The sequence below is a fragment of the Protopterus annectens genome, chromosome 7.part0, assembly GCF_019279795.1.
Source record: "Protopterus annectens isolate FY-2018-M chromosome 7.part0, PAN1.0, whole genome shotgun sequence".
In the NCBI taxonomy this organism is placed as follows: Eukaryota; Metazoa; Chordata; order Ceratodontiformes; family Protopteridae; genus Protopterus; species Protopterus annectens.
In genome coordinates, this window is record NC_056739.1 from 497,985,212 (window position 1) to 498,003,883 (window position 18,672).

Below are 18,672 nucleotides of genomic sequence, written 5' to 3' on the forward strand. Positions count from 1 at the left end.
GTATTGGTGAACGCTGGTGTGTCACCCAAAATGTTGTGGTGTGTCACCTTTGACACACGTATTATAGGTTCACCATCACTGCACTAGTACAATGAAGGTTTTTCAAAAGGGAGACATAGAAATAAATGCAATGCACCTCAGAAAAACAATAGTCATGTCAAGGTGAAACTTATTTCCTGTACAGTTTCATAGCTTTAGAGTGTTAAAATGTGCACAATAAATGTCTCACCACAACAAGAAGTATATAAAAACAATAAAAAAATCAGTTAATATCATCTGTTCTTATGTAGTAACCAAAGATAAACCTAAAAGGGTAGTTGACAAACTCATGAAAAGGAACAGCAAATGCGCTGAAAGGCTCAGTGAGAAGTGGTACAGTTTAAGAAATGTAGGGGTTTAGCAGGAGAACAAAACATGTTACACAGGCTAAGAAGAAGAGAGAAGAAGGAAATGGATCAGGGAAGGGATAACAGACAGACAGACAGAACCAGAGTACTGGACATAGGGTTAAAGAAAGTCAGGGTGGAGTTGCGCTGTTAACGAAAGAGGTAAGGAAGTTAGTGGTAAAGCAGGGCACCATTGATAGAAACAGAGAGACAGAGAGGTAAACGAGAAGAGAAGCCAGATGAACAGTGGTTGAGAAGGAACATTATATGAGAAGTTGTGACAAACTTGTAGCTGTACAAGAACAATATCAGAATAAGAGGTAAGAAGTAAGCACTGTGAAATGGAAAGATTGATGTGTGTACGCATGTGCGTGTGTGTGTGAGTGAGTGAATGGGAGTATGGAGGGTTGGCCATGAACATCTAAAAGGAACTTAAACAGTAGCAATGGTGGTGCAAGCATTTGTGATTACACTCTAAGTTACAGTACGGCAAGCTTTCCAAAATAGACATGATCTCTTGTATGTGATATTTCTTATTCTGACAATTAAAGGGAAGAAAGGGAAATTAACTAAGGTAGAGTGTAATTGCAAAGTTTTAGGGGTGCTAACACAACTGTGTCGCTCTTTCTGTGCAGGAAGCTAAAAGGTATCATACAGCAAATGATCTACTGAGTTAACATAAAAGTATACAAGAATGACAAACCTGATGTATCTGCAGAGTTTCTGAAACAAAAGAAAATGTATAATGCTGTCAGGAACACCACAGTCTATAAACAGAAAAGGAACATTTAGGTTCATAGGTTGGTACTAGGCTATCAGCCCTAGGGCCTATACAAGCCTAGCCATAACAATTCCCTGGATATTCCTTCCCACAATATTTACTTCCTTGGACCCCTGTCTAGCAGGGCAACTGACGTGATCCCCTGGGTGAATTTCCTATCTCCCATCCAATCGTCAAGGTTCCTTTTGAAGAGCACCAAGGAGGTGCTCTGTTTGACATGTATGGGCAGTCTATTCCAGAGTATGGGGAGTCTCTGGGTTAGGAACCTATCCCTGCAGCATGTTTTGTTTATTGTGATGACAAGGTTTAGATCCTGGGAGTGTGTGGCTCTGAGGGAGTGGGATTTCTTTAAGTGGAGCATGTCCAACAGCTCAGGGTTTGACATGGCCTTGTATGTTAAGCAGAGATCACCTCTGAGTAGACAATATGCCGCAGAGTATAGCTGGAGTTTTTTTAGACAGTCAGTATAGGGCATCTGTTTTAGGCCTGTGATTCTTTTAGTGAGGTATTTATGCCGCCTTTCCAGCTGTTGCAAATGTCTTGTGAGGTACATACCAAATGGGTCATTGTACTCTATAATGGGTCTAATGAGGGATGAGTACAGTGGGACAATGACCTCCTTTTTTCTGGATGAAAAGCCCTTAGTGATGAGGTGTGCCACATAGAAGGATTTCCTGACTGCTGTGGCAATGTGGTTATCGAAGGTGAGACCACTGTCTACCTGTGTCCCTAAGTCTCTCATCACACTTTCGGTGTTTAGTGTACTGCCACCTATGTGGTAATTCATGGGTACAGGTTTTTTCCCAAAGGGGATAACTATACATTTCTTGGCATTAGGCTTGAGCCCATGGCTCTGGCACCAAGCATATGTTTCTGTAAGGCCGTTTTGTAGAATATCCACATCATTTGGGGATTCATTAATGGCTCCCAGTTTGCAGTCATCTGTGAACTTTGTTAGCTAGAGTCCCTTAGTGTTGGCCTGTACTTCAGAGAAGTAGATGCCAAACAAGAGCGATCCCAGGACTGAACCCTAAGGTACTCCACTTGTCACTTGCCTGGAGCTGGATTTGGAGTCAACTACTTTTACAGTCTGGGTTCTGTCAGTAAGCCAGTTGGCAACCCATCGAGTGACGTAGGGATTTATGCCCAGCTTAGTAAGTTTATCTATGATTCCAGAGTGGGAGATGGTGTTGAAGGCCTTGTTGAGGTCCAGATAGGCTGTGTGGATCCCCTTACCCTCGTCCACAGCTCTGGAGACTGATTCGAAGAAGTCACTCAGGTTCAGGAGACAAGATCAGCCCTTCACAAACCCAAACTGGGTGGGGTCCAGTGTTTGAAGGTTGCCAATGTCTTTGTTTATAAGTTCCATGATTTCACATGATTTGAAGAGAAATGGAAAGACACCAAAGAAATGAAGATGCAGAGGTGATAACAGGAAGATGTAAGGTTTATCTCTGAGTTCAGGAAATACTTTTTCAGCAGAGAGTCCATCGGGATTCTGGGAAGAACTGCTGTAGAAGATGTTATGTAATCCATAGAAGGAACATATGGGAGACGTGGGTGTGCGAAGCCGAAGGATAGAAACAGGAAAGGGGAGAGTACTTGTACACTAGATGACTGTAGGAGTGCTCAGAGGATTTAGTGCCTGTGGCAAACCTAACCTTATAATGGTAGGGTGGTTCAGAGGGTAAACTATTTGCCAAGTTAAGGTAAGGAAAGGATAATACAGAAGTAAAGCAAGAAAGGTAGGGCAATCATTTAATCATCATTTTGTTTTGGTGATGGATGCTGAAATATGTTCAGTAAGACAGGTTGTGCTCTGGAATTCACCAAGACATCTGAAAATTAATATAGCCTCTTTGGTTTTACTGTGAAAGAGGTGATAATAAATCCATTTCTACCCAGTACCAGAATGTAGAACAGTCAGGTACTGAGTCAGAGTTAAGGAGAAGAGCAGAACAATTTTGTACATATTCTGGAGAATTCCATTCTCGTGAATGTGTACATGCACTGTGCTGTTAACAAAAAATGCAAATTATGGGGGACTGAAACTTGTGGGGGGTAGGGGGAAGCATGTCAACAAGCACTACATGGTAAACAGATCCTGAGAGGTCACCCATATCTCCCACTGGGATGGAAGATCAGGCCCCTGGATGCTCAGTAACATCCCCCTATTTGGCTCTTGTGATATCTGGTCCAGCAGAACATCATTTATCAGAGCATAGACAATGAGATCACACATCCTTACCATTCTGTGGTACTTTCTGGATATGTATCTTATACCAGATTTCAGTACTCCAGGAAGGCAGTGAGTTAAGTATCTACAGTTCAACCTACTAAAAGACCAAAGGTGAAAACTGAGTTACAGTTAGGCAGACTGCCAGTATAGAATCTTTGACAAGGACCATAGTAACACCATTATTCCCAAATTGCAATTGAAAAAACTTGACTACAGTTTTACAATTGTTTATCCCCAGTCATTTATTTATTTATTTATTTTTTTACTTTACTTCTTGCCTATTAACCTGGTATATCTAACATGATCTCAAACATGAGGTAAAATATCAGTTTTCTTATTATAACCAATATGTTTTTGTTCCTAGAAGCCCAATACACAAATTTTCTAGCCATTTTTTCTGCCAGACTGCCAGTACCACTGCCTATGTCCCTTAATACTCACCTTGTTAGAAATGACTGTTTTGGCAAAACTGGTAGGTTGGAGGCCTTCAGCTGCTGGTGGTAGATGTGAAGATTTCACCTGTTGCCTTGCAGTCCCAAGGTGGCATTTGTGCAGTGCTACAGATATACAATAAATGCTGTGCATCTTTGCATGTGTTGTTTTAGGTCATACAAAATCCTGTCACTTATGACCTAGTAGCACCACTGCAGCTTCCCTTACCTCTGGTTTCCACACATGGTCAGCCATACCCTACAGTGGGATGAAAGATCGGGCCAGTACTGCTTACCTCACCTCTGGTTTCCATCAGGGGTCAGCCATATTGCCCAGTGGGACAGAAGATCAGGCTACTGGATTTTCAGTAACATCTCCCCTATTCGGCTATTCTGACATCCAGTCCAATTGCCAAACCCATCTCAGTGGCATTGCATTCAGGGTTCTGTCCCCCCATGGAAGCCAGCACAGAATATTAAGCTTCCTGTATACTACATGTACTCTGATATCTTCCAGGTTAGGATTATGTGATATACTGCTGTGTGTGTGTGTGTGTGTGTGTGTGTGTGTGTGTGTGTGTGTGTGTGTGTGTGTGTGTGTGTGTGTATATGTATATATTTTTCTGTCTCTCTCTCTCTCTATATATATATATATATATATATATATATATATATGTGTGTGTGTGTGTGTGTGTGTGTGTGTATGTGCGTGCATCCCTCTCTCTCTCTCTCCCTCCCTCTCTCTCTCTCTCTGTGTATATATATATACATATATATATATATATATATCTTCTTTCTTCTTTTAACTTAATAAACCGTGCTTTAAACCATTCAAACCAGCAATTCCATCCTTTTTTCTTACTTTTGTAAGAATGCAAAGTGATCTTTGAAATGGACCTTATATAAAAAGCTCTGACAATGGCCCACTTTAGTAATTCATTTGCCAAAGACTAGAGCGGCCATTTCTATACAACTATTTTTCCCTTTTTGTTGATTCTCTCTCTCTTTCTCTCGGTGTATATATATATATATATATATATATATATATATATATATATATATATATATATGGGTCTACTTTGGATGACCGAAACGCCAGTTCGCCAACACGCAAAACACCGAGACCAAACAACCGAAAATGAAGGTGATCGGCAAGGTGAAATCCCGACAGCCAAAAGACCGACATGGGCAACGTGTGAGCACGACTCGGTAAGTGTGCGATAGTGAGGGATTTAGGGTTAGGAAGCGGACAGGTAAGTGTGCGATAGTGAGGGATTTAGGGTTAGGGTGTGGGAAAGATGAGTGTGCAGTAGTGTCGGACTTAGGGTTCGGGTAAGATAAGTGTGTGATAGTGACGGACTGTAGTTTAGGGGAGGGTTAAGTGAGTTAGGGTTAGGGTGCGGGTAGGGTGAGTGTGCGATAGTGACGGGCTTTATGTTTTAGGGTGGGTTAAGTGAGTTAGGGTTAGGATGCAGGTAGGATAAGTGTGTGATAGTGACGGACTTTAGGTTTAGGGGTGGGTTAAGTGAGTTAGGGTAAGTGTGCTGTAGAGTCGGACCTTAGGGTTAGGGTTTGGGTTAAGGTTAGTAGATATGTAATTGTGTGTAATGTGTAGTTTACGTTTTGTGTGTCGGTGTAATGGTGTTCGGTTTTGTGAGTTGTCGGTATTGTGTATTTTCGGTTGTTTGGTCTCGGTGTTTTGCGTGTTGGCGAACTGGCGTTTTGGTCATCCAAAGTAGACCCATATATATATATATATATATATATATATATATATATATATATATATATATATATATATATACACCTATATATATTAATCCATCCATCCACAACCCCTTTTCCCATTTTTGCACATGGGACTGAGGTGTCACTTCAACACTGACAATCAGCTAGAGCCAGCATTTACACTACTGGATGACTAACCCTGTCTTGGTAATTCTAGCACACTACACACACATGCACATTCACACTTATGGCCAATTTAGAGTGTGCAATCCACCTACTGTATGTCTTTGGAATGTAGGAGGAAACCAGAGCACCCAGAAGAAACTCACACGAACACAGGAAGGACATACAGACTCTGCATAGAAGGTACCCCAACCAAAGATCGGAACCAGGGAACCTCTTGCTTTGAAGTGGCAACAATATCCGTTGCATATATAGACACACACACATGCACACAAAATCCTGACACTCATTCATGTGCCACTTCATTGACAGACAAATGGTCAATAAGTAAAGATCAAGCCCCATCTTGTTGACCGTGGTGGAACTGAGATCTCTTGATAGTGTGGTGAGGAAATTTTTCTGCTCACTGCTGTTGCATAATCTCAGTGTATGTTCAGAGTATAATGGTTTGGCAGTCAGCGGTGAGCGATTGACAGAACAAATTTCAATGACAGTTCTTTCAACCACTTATAATGTAATAACATGTACACACACACACACACACACACACACACACACACACACACACACACACACACACATACATACACACGTAAGTACATGTGTAAGTATATGAGTGACTTTCACTCTTTTAAATTGGCTGCTCTGTGTTGGAGAGAATGAGCCTGAAATGTGCTTGAGTGTTCAAGTTATCAAATAATTTGAATATGTCATTTGAACAGAACATTGAATACATATGGCTAAGGGAAGTGCGAGTTTGGAAAAAACAGTGCTGAAATGTTCAGATATTCTGAAAGTTTTGACATTAGAGGTGGCAGTGTTTGTGCAACTGTACGTGGATCATGGTTAGAGTAAGGGTTTAAAAAGTGGATGCATGTTGTATAGTACATATGTGTTGGTCCATGTGTGCTTGTGCATTTGAGTTGCCTTGTATAGCTAAGCAATAACCCATGCCTGGGTGTGGGTAATGCTGGATTTACCCACGGTTGGTGTGGTTTGGTCACGAGTGAGAAGCTGAGTAATAATGTGCATTTCTAAGTGCAAATTTAACTGTGTACTAGTACAAATATTTGCCTTCCTCCTTGCACATATGAAAAATGTTACTTTTATTCAGCTTCTCCAGTGTATTTAAAGTCCAAGTTACTGTATCTGACATTTCTGGAAACTATTTTTGAACCATTAACACATGATGGAAACTGCACATTGCCTTCCTTTTAATAAGACTGAAAAGCTTTAAAGATTTTGCTTCCAAATATTTTGCATTTTGGACTTTATCGATTTCTTGCAGTTATGTTTTTTTTCAGTACTTCCTTATGCACCTCACCATACAGTGTGCAAAGTATATTACAGCATTAAAGGGAAAGAAGTGAAGACTGACAAAGAGAAAGCCGGGTCTGGTCAGAGGGAAATGTAACAAATGTATTTGACTTACTGTGGAGATCTGTCCCCACAATATTTTCCAATCCGCTTGGAGTTATCATTTTGTCCACCATTGAAGATTGCCACGTAGTCATAGCGACAGTAACTATCTTGTTCAATGTCAAACTTCCCAAATGTGAAATGAATTTTCTGAAACAAAAAATAAGACAGCAATTAATATGTGGCAGAGTAGAGAATTTGACAGTTTAAATAAAAATTAAAGCATTTTACTGCTCACAAAACAATCTTACAGGCAAGAAATACAAATCTTCAGGTGTTGAAATTTCAATTACATAGCTGCATTTTTGGTTTCTTAGGGTTATAACTTCTGTGTGCTTAACACGCATACTGTATTTATGTTTGCATCTCTTCTACTTTATAATGTATCTAGTTCTTATTTCTTTCTGTCTTTCTGTCTGTCTATTTATCTTCAATATGCTGAAATTTGGAAACATGCTTAGTGATGATCATAATGATACTTTGCTTTCAAGTGTGATCGCCCTTGCAGTTGTAAGAATACTGCAGCATATCAGGTGCTGTACAGCGGATTTGAGTCTGGAGGCAATTTCTCCTCACCCTACCCTCTAACTTGTGGGGTATTACAAGGTTCCATCTCAGGTCCACTACTTTTTTTATGCAAATACGTCTACTAGGGGAAATTATTCTGTCTCAATTTCCATGCCTATGCTGATGATCAGCTTTATGTCTCCTTTTCTTTAAGACCCTATGGCGGTTGTAAATAAGCTCACCTCAGTCTTGGAATGCATCCAGAACTGGATAATCATTGATTGTCTCAAGCTCAGTACCAGCAAGATGGCCACTATGACCATACTTGCCACTATATGTAACTCTTTGGCCCTAGTTCTGCCACCTTGTATCATGTATTTGGACTTTGAGTCCAAGGTGCATAATGTTGGTGTTGGGTTTGATGATTAGCTTACTTTTGAAGACTAATTTCAGCAGTTGTCAACTCATCCTGCTATCATTTGAAGAACATTTCATTAATTAAGCTTCTTATTGCATACGCAGTGACTTGCCTTTGGTGATTTATGCTTTTGTCTGTTCTTTTGTGGACTACTACGGTAGCTTTCATCTAGGGTTACCAAACGATAAGCTTGACTGATTACTCTTCTGTTTGGCTACTTACTGGGTGCTTAGACACCATAATACCTCTCAACTGTCCTCCTAATGGAAGATTTTTATTTTTAGAGCTGATTTAGGATACCCTACTTTTGGAGGTATGTCCCTGTTTTCAAGCTTGATTTAGTCCTTCATATAATTTTCTGAAATCCTCTCACTAGATATAATTTTTGAAGCTGTCTAGTACACCGAAAACCACACTACATGACCGACATTCTAGTGGCAACAATACTTTAATGAAAGAGGACACATATCTTACAACTCCATTTTTCTGAAGCCAAAATAAATGACTTTGTGTGGTAGAATTTTGAGATACACTTCATTAAGTTTACACTGTCCCTTTGATAATCTTCTTAAATTTTTGTCATTCTGTGTTTTTAAAAACATGTGTTTCTGAGTAGCATCCCAGATTCCTAATGGAAGCAGAAAAAGTCATATGCTTTTTGGTATTCAAGTCTTATGCTTATTAGATGTCCAGATTTTTAGCTGGATGTTCCTATTTTTTAAGAGTGTTTGTTTCTGTTTCCAGTGTCTTCAAGTCAAGAATTTTGGACATGATGACATTGTGCTGATTCTCCATGGACTGCACTAGGTGCCCATTTAGTCACACGATTCTTATAAAACCCTTGTCTTGGTTTAGACCTACATGACTTGGGTCCCCTTATCTTAGGGAATGTCTTAGCTGGTACTAGCCTGTGCAGAGTCTGCTCTGGAAGCTATGTAGTCTTTTCATCTGAGCCCCAAACCAGGTATTCCAGTATATGTAGGAAATCCAGAATCATTACAGTGTAAGTTAAACCAAACACTATACACATGAACTGCTCGAGGCTCCCAGGGTCTGCCTCAGTACCGTTGTATATCAAGGGCCCTATTTGTGGAATCTCATCCCCAGCTGGATTAGATCTATTCCGAAGCTTGATGCTTTCAAACACTCTCAAAACATATCTGTCTGACTTGGTTTATGAAACCTGAATGGTTGTTTGCTTATTCTTTATGTATCTTAAATTTATTTGTTTATTTATTTGATTGTATTAATGCTTAAGTTTAAGTACTTGAATTAGAAAAAAAAATTACACAAATGTACAGCTTTGCCCCTTTGTCTTTTATATACCTGATTTTATAAGGAAGGCATTTCTCACTGGATACAACAAATTTTCTGCACTGGGTTGTGTGCAAACTACATGCAAATTATTAAGTTTCTTATTTGCATTTAAAGTACTGGTTTTTGTATTTACAGATGACATTCTTTTAATTGCTTTTGCAATCACATATCAGGCTGTCTCTGTTTTGTGTATATTTGTGTATGTTTTGGAGAGAGGGAGGTACCCAGGTCCCTCATTAATTAATTTTCCAGATGTAGTGAGTATAGTAATACAAGATGGCTGAATGAAATTATCTTAAATGTGAATTAAAGAAATTGTTGTTCTTTGAAAAAAGTCTCAAACTTAGATGTTATGTTGAAACAATCTCAGAAGTTGTAGAGTAGGCACTGTGGTCAGTTAGGAATACAGATAATTACTTTGCTTATGTTCTTCCTTCACAAAATTGTCAAGTGTTTACTTTTTTCTCTGTAGATATTCACTTTTTGCCTATGTTTAGACAGTTGGTAACTAGGAAAACAAATAATTGCTTTGTGTCCTTGCTTGGATACTTGGTCAGCGTTCCCCTTTCTCTTATGTAAATAAACACCCTTTTGCATGCTTTCTTGTGTATCTGTCTTTAGTTTCCTGGCCTGTTTATCATAGGGACAGTGAACTGACAACTCTCATGAATAGCAACAGCCACACAAATATACATGTAGCTAGATGGGCATGTGATATAGCATACAGGTTCCCAGTTATGCATTAAGAAACATTTAAAGTCTAGTAAGTAAATGCTTTCTAGGAGATTCATTTGTTTACAATTCCTGCTGGACTGCAGACCTGGGCCCATGACATTGAATTCCCTTCAGTTATATAGCCACTACATGAATCTCATGAAAATAAGGTGAATTTTTCTACTCCTTTCTGCAAAAGTTTTATACTTAACTCTGATAATGCTTTAGATTTAATAATTATTTCTGATTACTAAACCTGTAAATATTCTTGAGGTGTTAAAAGCATAGTATATTTTAGAAGTAATCTGTAACTGTGTATAAATATACAAACACTCTTTTTATAAGTTCTTCTAATTCTATTACTTTACAGTATAAATGATTGAAATCTAGTATTTTTGTCCTTTGAATTTTTCTTGGCTGGAAAACTGTGATGTTAAAATGTAGGCATTGTCTTATGAATTAGTTTTTATTTTCGGGAGTAAATTATGTAATTTCTACAATGTTTTTTGCAAAATCAAAGTACAGCAGACTAACTGAGTTTTATTGATACTTGGTTTAGTGAAATTAGCTTTGTACCATGTGAGATTAATGCTTCACCATGAAGCATTTGGCGCAATGGTGGCACAATCAGAAACAAGTCATTTTAGACAAAATGCCTTAGTTTAGTGTTAAAAGAACGGTAGGCATGTGAAAGATTAGCTTCATCTCTGCATGGCCCAATGTCAGGTATGGGGCACTCATGGCTAAATGAGTGAGCTGGTGGACTGTTCCAAATGCGTGGACCGAGGTGGGTGGTAAGGTCATACTTGACACACTTTACAAGCTGCTCTGGCAGATTCAGGCTAGAAATTAAAGGGCAATTACAAGTGCTGCAAGATTGTACTGATTTTACCTCACTGTGTTCTGATTTCATAATGCAGGATTAAAGAAGGAACAAAAGAAACTAAACACTGTTGGAGGATGTTATTTTAAAATAAAACCAAATGCCTGAGCTGCTTGGTAACTGTCTGTCAGAAGCTGAACAAATACCATGGAAGGGAAGTGGTTGGTTTCACATAAACGTAGCTCCCCCCTTTTCCTTGGTTGTGTGACTTTGGTGTTAGTATAATTAAGTAGTGGGGTGTTGTGGGTTTCTTTTGGGTGCTCTGGTTTCCTTCCATATTCCAAAGACATGCAGAAGGTTTATTGAACACTCTAAATTGGCTGTAGGGGAGATTGTGTGTGCAAGTGAGTGGTGCGAATGAACTACCGCTGCAAGGCTAGCCACCCTGTGGTGTAAACCTTGGCTCGAGATGATTGTCACTGCAGAAGTGACAGCCCGACCCCATGTGCAAACTGGGAAAAGGGATTGAGGATGGATGAATAGATGGCTGGTGTTGTGTTTGGGTTTTGATTTTTGTTTTTGACATTCTTATAAAAAATATTTTGATAAATTAGGGTTTCAGTGAATTAGACCTTTGAATATGATGTTACATTTCCGTATATTGTCTTCTGTAATTTTGCGGTGGGTCTGTAGAATCCTAAGCAACTGAGCAGCTAGAACTAGTTATCTCTGAAACAAGCTGGGATCCAAGGGATATAAATATATCTAGTACTGTAGTGTTCTTTAATTAGAGTCTCTATGAAAAATGTAGGAATAAATGGATTTGACTTTCTTTCTAAAAATGTGAGGAGCGACCTGAAAAGAAATATCAAATATAATTATAAGGAACGGATCTACCTTTTATTCTTTATCTTTTTCTTTAGATTATCAAAGTCAAGAACAAAGAGAATGGGTAAATAAACAGATAGGATACAGTTCTGACTTCTTGCTGATTGCTCTCCCATGATATATCTACCTGTTTGATAGACAGAATTGCTTTCTTGTTTTGGAGTGGAAGGAAACTGTGAAATATGATGTTTACTCATTCTGTTGGGTGAAGTGGACAGGACCATTATTTTTGGATGGGATTATGACATCTAGGGTTGTAGAGATGACTCACGGACTGTCCTGACTGTACAGAGAGCAAGAAAGAAAGAGAGAGAGAGAACTACTTAATATCTTTGAGTAGACTCAGAAAATGTTTACTAAAGTATGAAACTCTGCTAGTGTGTAGTCAGTATGCACTGGAAATCATGGAGTCTTTTGATCTGAGTTCCAAACCAGGTATTCCAGTGTATGTAGGAAATCCCAAATCTTTGTAAGTTTAAACAAACACTATATAATAATGTTTAGACAGTAATGTATGATGAATCAGAGACAGAGATGAAGCCGTGACTATAGCCTAGATGATCTACGGTAATTTAGTAACCAGTGTGTTGTACACTCTGGGGGATGAATATATGGCTCCTGCTTGCCTCTTCTAGTGGCAGAATTGGGATATCTGTCACAGGACATGCACACCACTTACAATTCCTGGTGGAGACCGGTGATGGATGGAGTCACCTGCCTTCCAAGGAGGTGGGATGATGGGGGAAGCATCACTCATGGAAGTGGGTGAGAAGCCCTTACACTTCTCTACTGTCCTATTGAGTGCCTTCCTTTTGGGATATTTTATGAGTATAGTCAGGGTATGGCTGAGGATTAATAAGAACAAACTAAAAATCAATCCAAGCTCAGGAGCCACAGAATTTTATTAACAACCACTAAAATATATGTACAAACTTTCACATAAAAGCCAGTGTGTAATCGGATAAAGGATATCATCTGGACATGTGATAATACATGTAGAATGCAAGACTAACATTAAGGATATATATAATGTGCAAAGTAAATGTAGTCTGAGCGGCTGTGAAAGTCTTACTTAACTGCAGTCTTATGTTCAGGACCTAGATACTTAACAAACATGGAATAACAATACCTGAAGCTTCTTTGCATCTCCCATCATGAAAATAAGTTGACCGCTCTTACCAAAGGAAAAAAAATGAAGTGACATACATATTCCTGGTTTGATGTTTAGTTTTAATAGTTATGTCAGACTGCCAAACTTGCTGTGCAAGTACTGTGCAAAGAGGTAGAAAGTAAGGTTCTAATATTTTACAGTACTACGACCTATGTACCAGTATTTACCTTTTTCTTTGCTCATTGTTAGAGAAGTATTGTGTTAAAATGTAACCAATTGCCTCTTGTATAACTTTTGCTCTGAGACAGTAATATGGTTCATTTAAACAGTTTCTACATAATCAAAGTAAAACAGAGTGACTGAATTTTAATGTTGATGGTTTTGTCTGAAGTTATCTTGGCACTATCTGATATTAATATTTCACTGTGAAACATTGACCACTACAATTTCATACTGTTTTGATAGGCTCTGTCCACTTATTACTTGAGATTGGACTTGTAGCTGGCTTTTGCTTTCCTGAGACCAGTAAGTTAAGCCTGCAGTCACTTTCATTGCTTATTCCACTGCTTTTACCAGGCCTTTTTATTGGGCACTGTGAAAACAGTGGTACTTTAGTCTACCTATCAGTATGCAAAGGGCCTGCTGCACTGATTTGGTCATTGTATTGGGCCAGTAATGATAATAGCAGTGTTCATCATTAAATTCTGTCTCTTTCCGAGGACCATTGCCATTGGCTGCATCTTTGCATACATCTTTTTTTACTCCCCCTCATGGAAAATTCTGGACATCAGAGCCTTGAAATCTAACATGGTGGGCTGTGGACTACTGTAAACCAGTTACAGAATGACAAGGAAAAATTGTGGGCAAGTTGCAGTTGTGGCCAGTATGTGACACAGTATCACAAAAGAGCAGACTTTATTTACTGTCACTTGTAGTTAGTCGGGATTTATAACTGACCCAGTAGGGATCAGTGGTAGGCCATACTCAAGCATGGATAGAGCAACTCTTTTGGCAAGGGTTTTCAACGCTTCAGAGGATAAAAAGATGTCTTCACTGTGTGACAGGTAACCTTTGCTAAGGCTTTATCGCTGTTTGCGTGGTGAAGTGTAAATGATGGACAGAACAAAAGCCATGATACTTGAAATTGCTGACTGTGTTAAAGTTACCCCTAGGAGGGGATACTACATTCCAAGGATGATGAACATGTGAGAGATGTTTAGATGTCTCGTTACTATGAATTCAGTTTTTTGTGTATGTTTAGGTTAAGCCCCAGAGAGTTAAATCAATGATGATCGTTAGGATGTCTTGGTACAAAATGGCAGGGATACCAGAAATGGACATTTCAAAGAAGTTGAAGTATGAAACATGATTAACCAAACTACTGATATTTGGAGTACACACCACACCTGTCAGTGTTAAGGGTGAAATAATCTTTTGTTTTCACTCTAATTGACTGATTAAACAAGCATTTTGACTACTAATAGCAAAAACACGCATAAATCATAATACTGCAGGTCTAGGCATAATTTATGGTGGACAACAAAGTTAAAGGTTTTGACCATATCAGTAAAACTGTCCTGGTTAATTTGCTTTTGTCCATGTTTGTAACTATGTTTTCAGAGAGAACTACTGTAACATGTATGGTGTTATAGCCCTTTAGGACACTGTGTTGATTTTTAGTGAACAATCTATAGATAGCCAGAGTTAGAGTGCTATAAGGACACAACTGTTTGTAAGACCTTTGAAAGGTGGGACAACAGATAGAGACTAGGTAAAATGAGCTTAACTGACCCAAGTCTTGGTTAGGCAATGTAGCATTTTTACAAGGAGTGGTGTAATTCCTAGTTGTCAAGGACAGGTCAGTGATGTATATAACAAGAAGGAAGACAGATGTCCTACATGCTTTTATGAATTTGTGAATCAAAGTGTGTGATCTAACAGATCAAGAGTTAAAAAACTTTTGTAGTTGGGGGCTAACATCCTGGATGGCAACAGCTGAATAAAAAAAGAGTCCTTTATGTAATAACTGGGGTGGGGTGCCAATGTAGAAGGGATTATATGGGGAGGTTGCACATGGCATTTTTATGGTTACAGATATGTTTGCAAAGGGGATTAGGGGGTCTAAAAGGTTTACCTACTGTGCCCAGTACTATACAGAGCGGAAGAACAGAATCAACTGATGAAGTCATTAAGCACCTTCAAAAAAGCAATTTTTATCATGTGGTTTGTACTAAAGTTCTTAAATAGAATTTAGATTGGGGATTACTTATTCTGATTACATTTATTACATAGTGTAAATGAAAGAACTTAATAATGAAAAAAATTGATCCTGCTATAACCTTCAGCACTAACGTGTTACTTTGAATAGTATTCCTTCTAAAAGCACTTTGGGTTGCAGAGAGTTTAAGTTGCATTTTTTTCAAGTAAAAAGATTTGGTTTTGTTGGCTAATTATTTAACAAGTACTCCTAACTGTGCAACACCTGAACTAATTATCTCTGGAATTAAGGACTTTGAAAATATGTCAAGCAAACATTTTGACTGTAATCTTAGACTCACTATCTGCAGTTAGTCAAGGAGCTTGGCTGGGGAGTGTATTTGGTAAAATATTTAGTTGTACTGTCAAGAGGATATTAAGTAAGTGTTTGATGGCAGTGTTGTAGTCAACCTGACAGGTTACATACAACTCATCATGGTTATATACACAAAATTCACTATGCACATTTTAAATGTACAATATATTTAGTATCACTGCGTAAACTCACTTTATACACTGAGAAATACAGGGTGCAGGACAATTACCTGCTTGTCAAGAGTATAATCAGCAACCTTTACTGGTTAGATATGATCTAGTTGTATAATGGATTACCAGTGAGGTGGGCATGGAAAACTCTGTACAAGTGATACATATAGGGCCAGCGTGTCAGCAAGGTCTTTGATGCCTTACCTGATAGCCTGATTGTTATGTGTGCAGTGTAAGAGAAGGAGAAGTTGAGAAATGAAGAGAAGAGAGAAGACATGGCATCATTTAAATATTTTTATTGTCAAAGGAAAGTAGAAGAGGATGTAGTTGATAAGTACGAACTTAGTGGACGGCATTAGAAGCAACAACCAATTTCATTTAACAAATTGTAGACCTTCATTTACTGGTATCTTCTTTGTATGTAAATTCTTAATATTCTTACCCTTGTATCCTCTGATAGCATAACTGCCATGTCTTAAGGAATGCAACTTACATGGTCAGGTGGTGCGATAATGTGCCAGGAGCAGCTGATGCCTGCCGGGTAATTCTTTTCAGGCCAATCTGGAGTATTCAGGGTACCCTGTGGTTTCTGCAGTTTCCCACCACAAAACTGATCATCTGCAAAAGAAAGAGCCATCAGAGAGCAAGCACACATTATAGAGCTATCAGAAAAACTGTCTCACACCATCCCTTTGTATCTCAAACTGATGTCTTTTCTTAAGAGCAAATGCTTAATCTCAAGGTGTGCCTCTGCCTCCACTACATAGGAGTGTCTCATGCTGTATTACGCAAAAGTCTAGTAACTTCAGAAGAGCCCTAGTGCATATGGAATGCATATAGGTATTAAGTGTAGGACAGGTACATGTAGATTTTTAATTACATTGCACATTGCACACAGACATAATCACATGATGTCATGGACACAGTGCATTTTTTATCTTGCAAATGGTGAACTCTCTTGAAAGAACACTGAACACTGGTCTTTTTTATCTCCTAGACTTGTTTATATAGGTTGATGAAAAACTGTAAAACAAGACAGGTTCTGAGAGACACCTTCCTTGTATTTTATTTATTTATTTATTTTTTTCTGCTATTAAATAAGAAAACGTCACATTATGGGTTGATATAATTTATTCTTGCCACCACCCATTGCAGAGTTCTTTACTTTGCATTGAATATCAATTCCCATTTATTAAAAATGTTATTTTAGTAAAAATGTATTCATGTTCTGTCGGATCCACTGAAAAAAAGGCCAAAAATGCAGGAGAAGAGCAAATATCGAATGTTGCTCTTCTCCTTTAAACTTGTTTTTTGAAGGGGGGATCTCACCTTAACCCCATGGGGAGGCATGCCCCCTACCCCCAAATTTGTATATCCCTCCATATCTCCCAAAATGATATATACCAAATCCGAGATTGCCATCCCTCAGAGAAAAGGGAATGTTTTGAGAAATGGCCATCTCGGACTTGATATGTGCAAGTCTATTTTTTCGGCCATTCAGTCTCTACCTTTCGAGACTTGCTGAAGTGGGTCCCAGCATTTTAAATGGTTACCTTCAGTAGGAATTAACGTTCATGTTTTTTTCGGCAGTTGTCTCTTACCGTTCACATGTGGTGCACCAGCTGAGTATTGTGCCAGAAAACCTCTCCCTCCTGTCTGCTCATCTGAAACCATTCTTAGCATCATTGTATTACCAGTGGACAGGATAGCTCCAGGCCGAAAGGTGCCACAGAAGCGTCCTAGACGCTGAGCCGTGGTGGTGTGACCATTGAAGACCTCCAGGTAGTCATAGCGACAGCTTACATCTGATTCTAGGTCAAAGATTCTAAAATACAGCATTACCACCTGTCCTTCAGGGACCTAATAAGGGAAACATATAAAACAGGTGTCAATGCAAAGTACCTAAATGAGAGTATAAAAGCTATACTATGTGCTGTGATAGGGCATTCCTTTTCACTGGGCAGTACAACACTAGTAATATCTGAAAAATATTAAATTCCAGCCCAGTCAGTAAATTGTCAAATTAAACTGTTACAATTGCATTTGTTTTACTTCAAACTAAAAAGTTTCCTCTGATTTCAAAGTTCCAGTGGAAGAAATTATTAGGATTATATTTCTGATTTTTAAAATGTAGTTTTAAAAATACATACTAGAAGATGAGATAATACTGTAACATACCATTAGCATATAAAACAATGAATTTAACAGTAATCTATTACTAAACAGCCATCTACATTTGAGGCTTACATCCTAATCTCCCCTCTTCTCAAACGTATTGGATCACATTTCAAGGCTTATTTTTGGCATAAGTGACTTACTTCCATGCAAGTCTTTTTTTACAGATAGGCCTTATATCTTCCCCCCTCCCAAACTACATATTACCCACTATTACTTTAGTCATTTTACTTTATGTTATACATATGTAATATCTATATCAGACTATTTGTAGACAACATTTATATCGTATATATTGTTTTTTTCTAAACGTGAACTATTCTGTTTGAAGTATATCATACACACAAACATACCCATGTCATATATATGTGTGTGTGTGTGTGTGTGTGTGTGTGTGTTATATATATATCTATATATATATATATATATATATATATATATATATAGAGAGAGAGAGAGAGAGACATGGTTACAAGTCAAAATATCTAAATCTCATCATTTGACTGAAAAGTTTTTTAGGGTATGAAAAACACTGAAAGCACAAAATATCTAAAATACATTTGACTGAATTCTCAAATGAGAATGCTCATTTTGTAGCATTTCCTGGTAAGATTGTGCAGGAAAATTGATTGAAATATAGTCAGGCACACTGATGTCCCACTCATCAGGCTGAGCAAGGAGAAAATTACATTCAGCTGCCTGTCGGGTGCCAGGATCCGCCACATAATGCATGCACTCAAGTCACGCCACAAGTACAAATACGAATCTGTCGTTGTCCATGTTGGAGTGAATGACTTGAGACGTACCTCC

At 38.4% G+C, this 18,672-nt stretch overlaps 1 protein-coding gene across 2 annotated transcripts in view; it reads right to left on the bottom strand.

Moving 5' to 3' along the window:
• Window positions 1-18,672, bottom strand: part of LOC122806565 (procollagen C-endopeptidase enhancer 2-like) — a 329,452-nt gene that overhangs the window by 133,169 nt on the left and 177,611 nt on the right. For both annotated transcript variants that reach the window (XM_044077101.1, XM_044077102.1), the window contains exons 3-5: window positions 17,289-17,547; window positions 16,181-16,305; window positions 7,181-7,317 (exon numbers count right to left, since the gene is read on the bottom strand). In XM_044077101.1, the coding sequence (XP_043933036.1) occupies window positions 7,181-7,317; window positions 16,181-16,305; window positions 17,289-17,547 (521 nt within the window). The remainder of the gene's footprint in view (window positions 1-7,180; window positions 7,318-16,180; window positions 16,306-17,288; window positions 17,548-18,672) is intronic.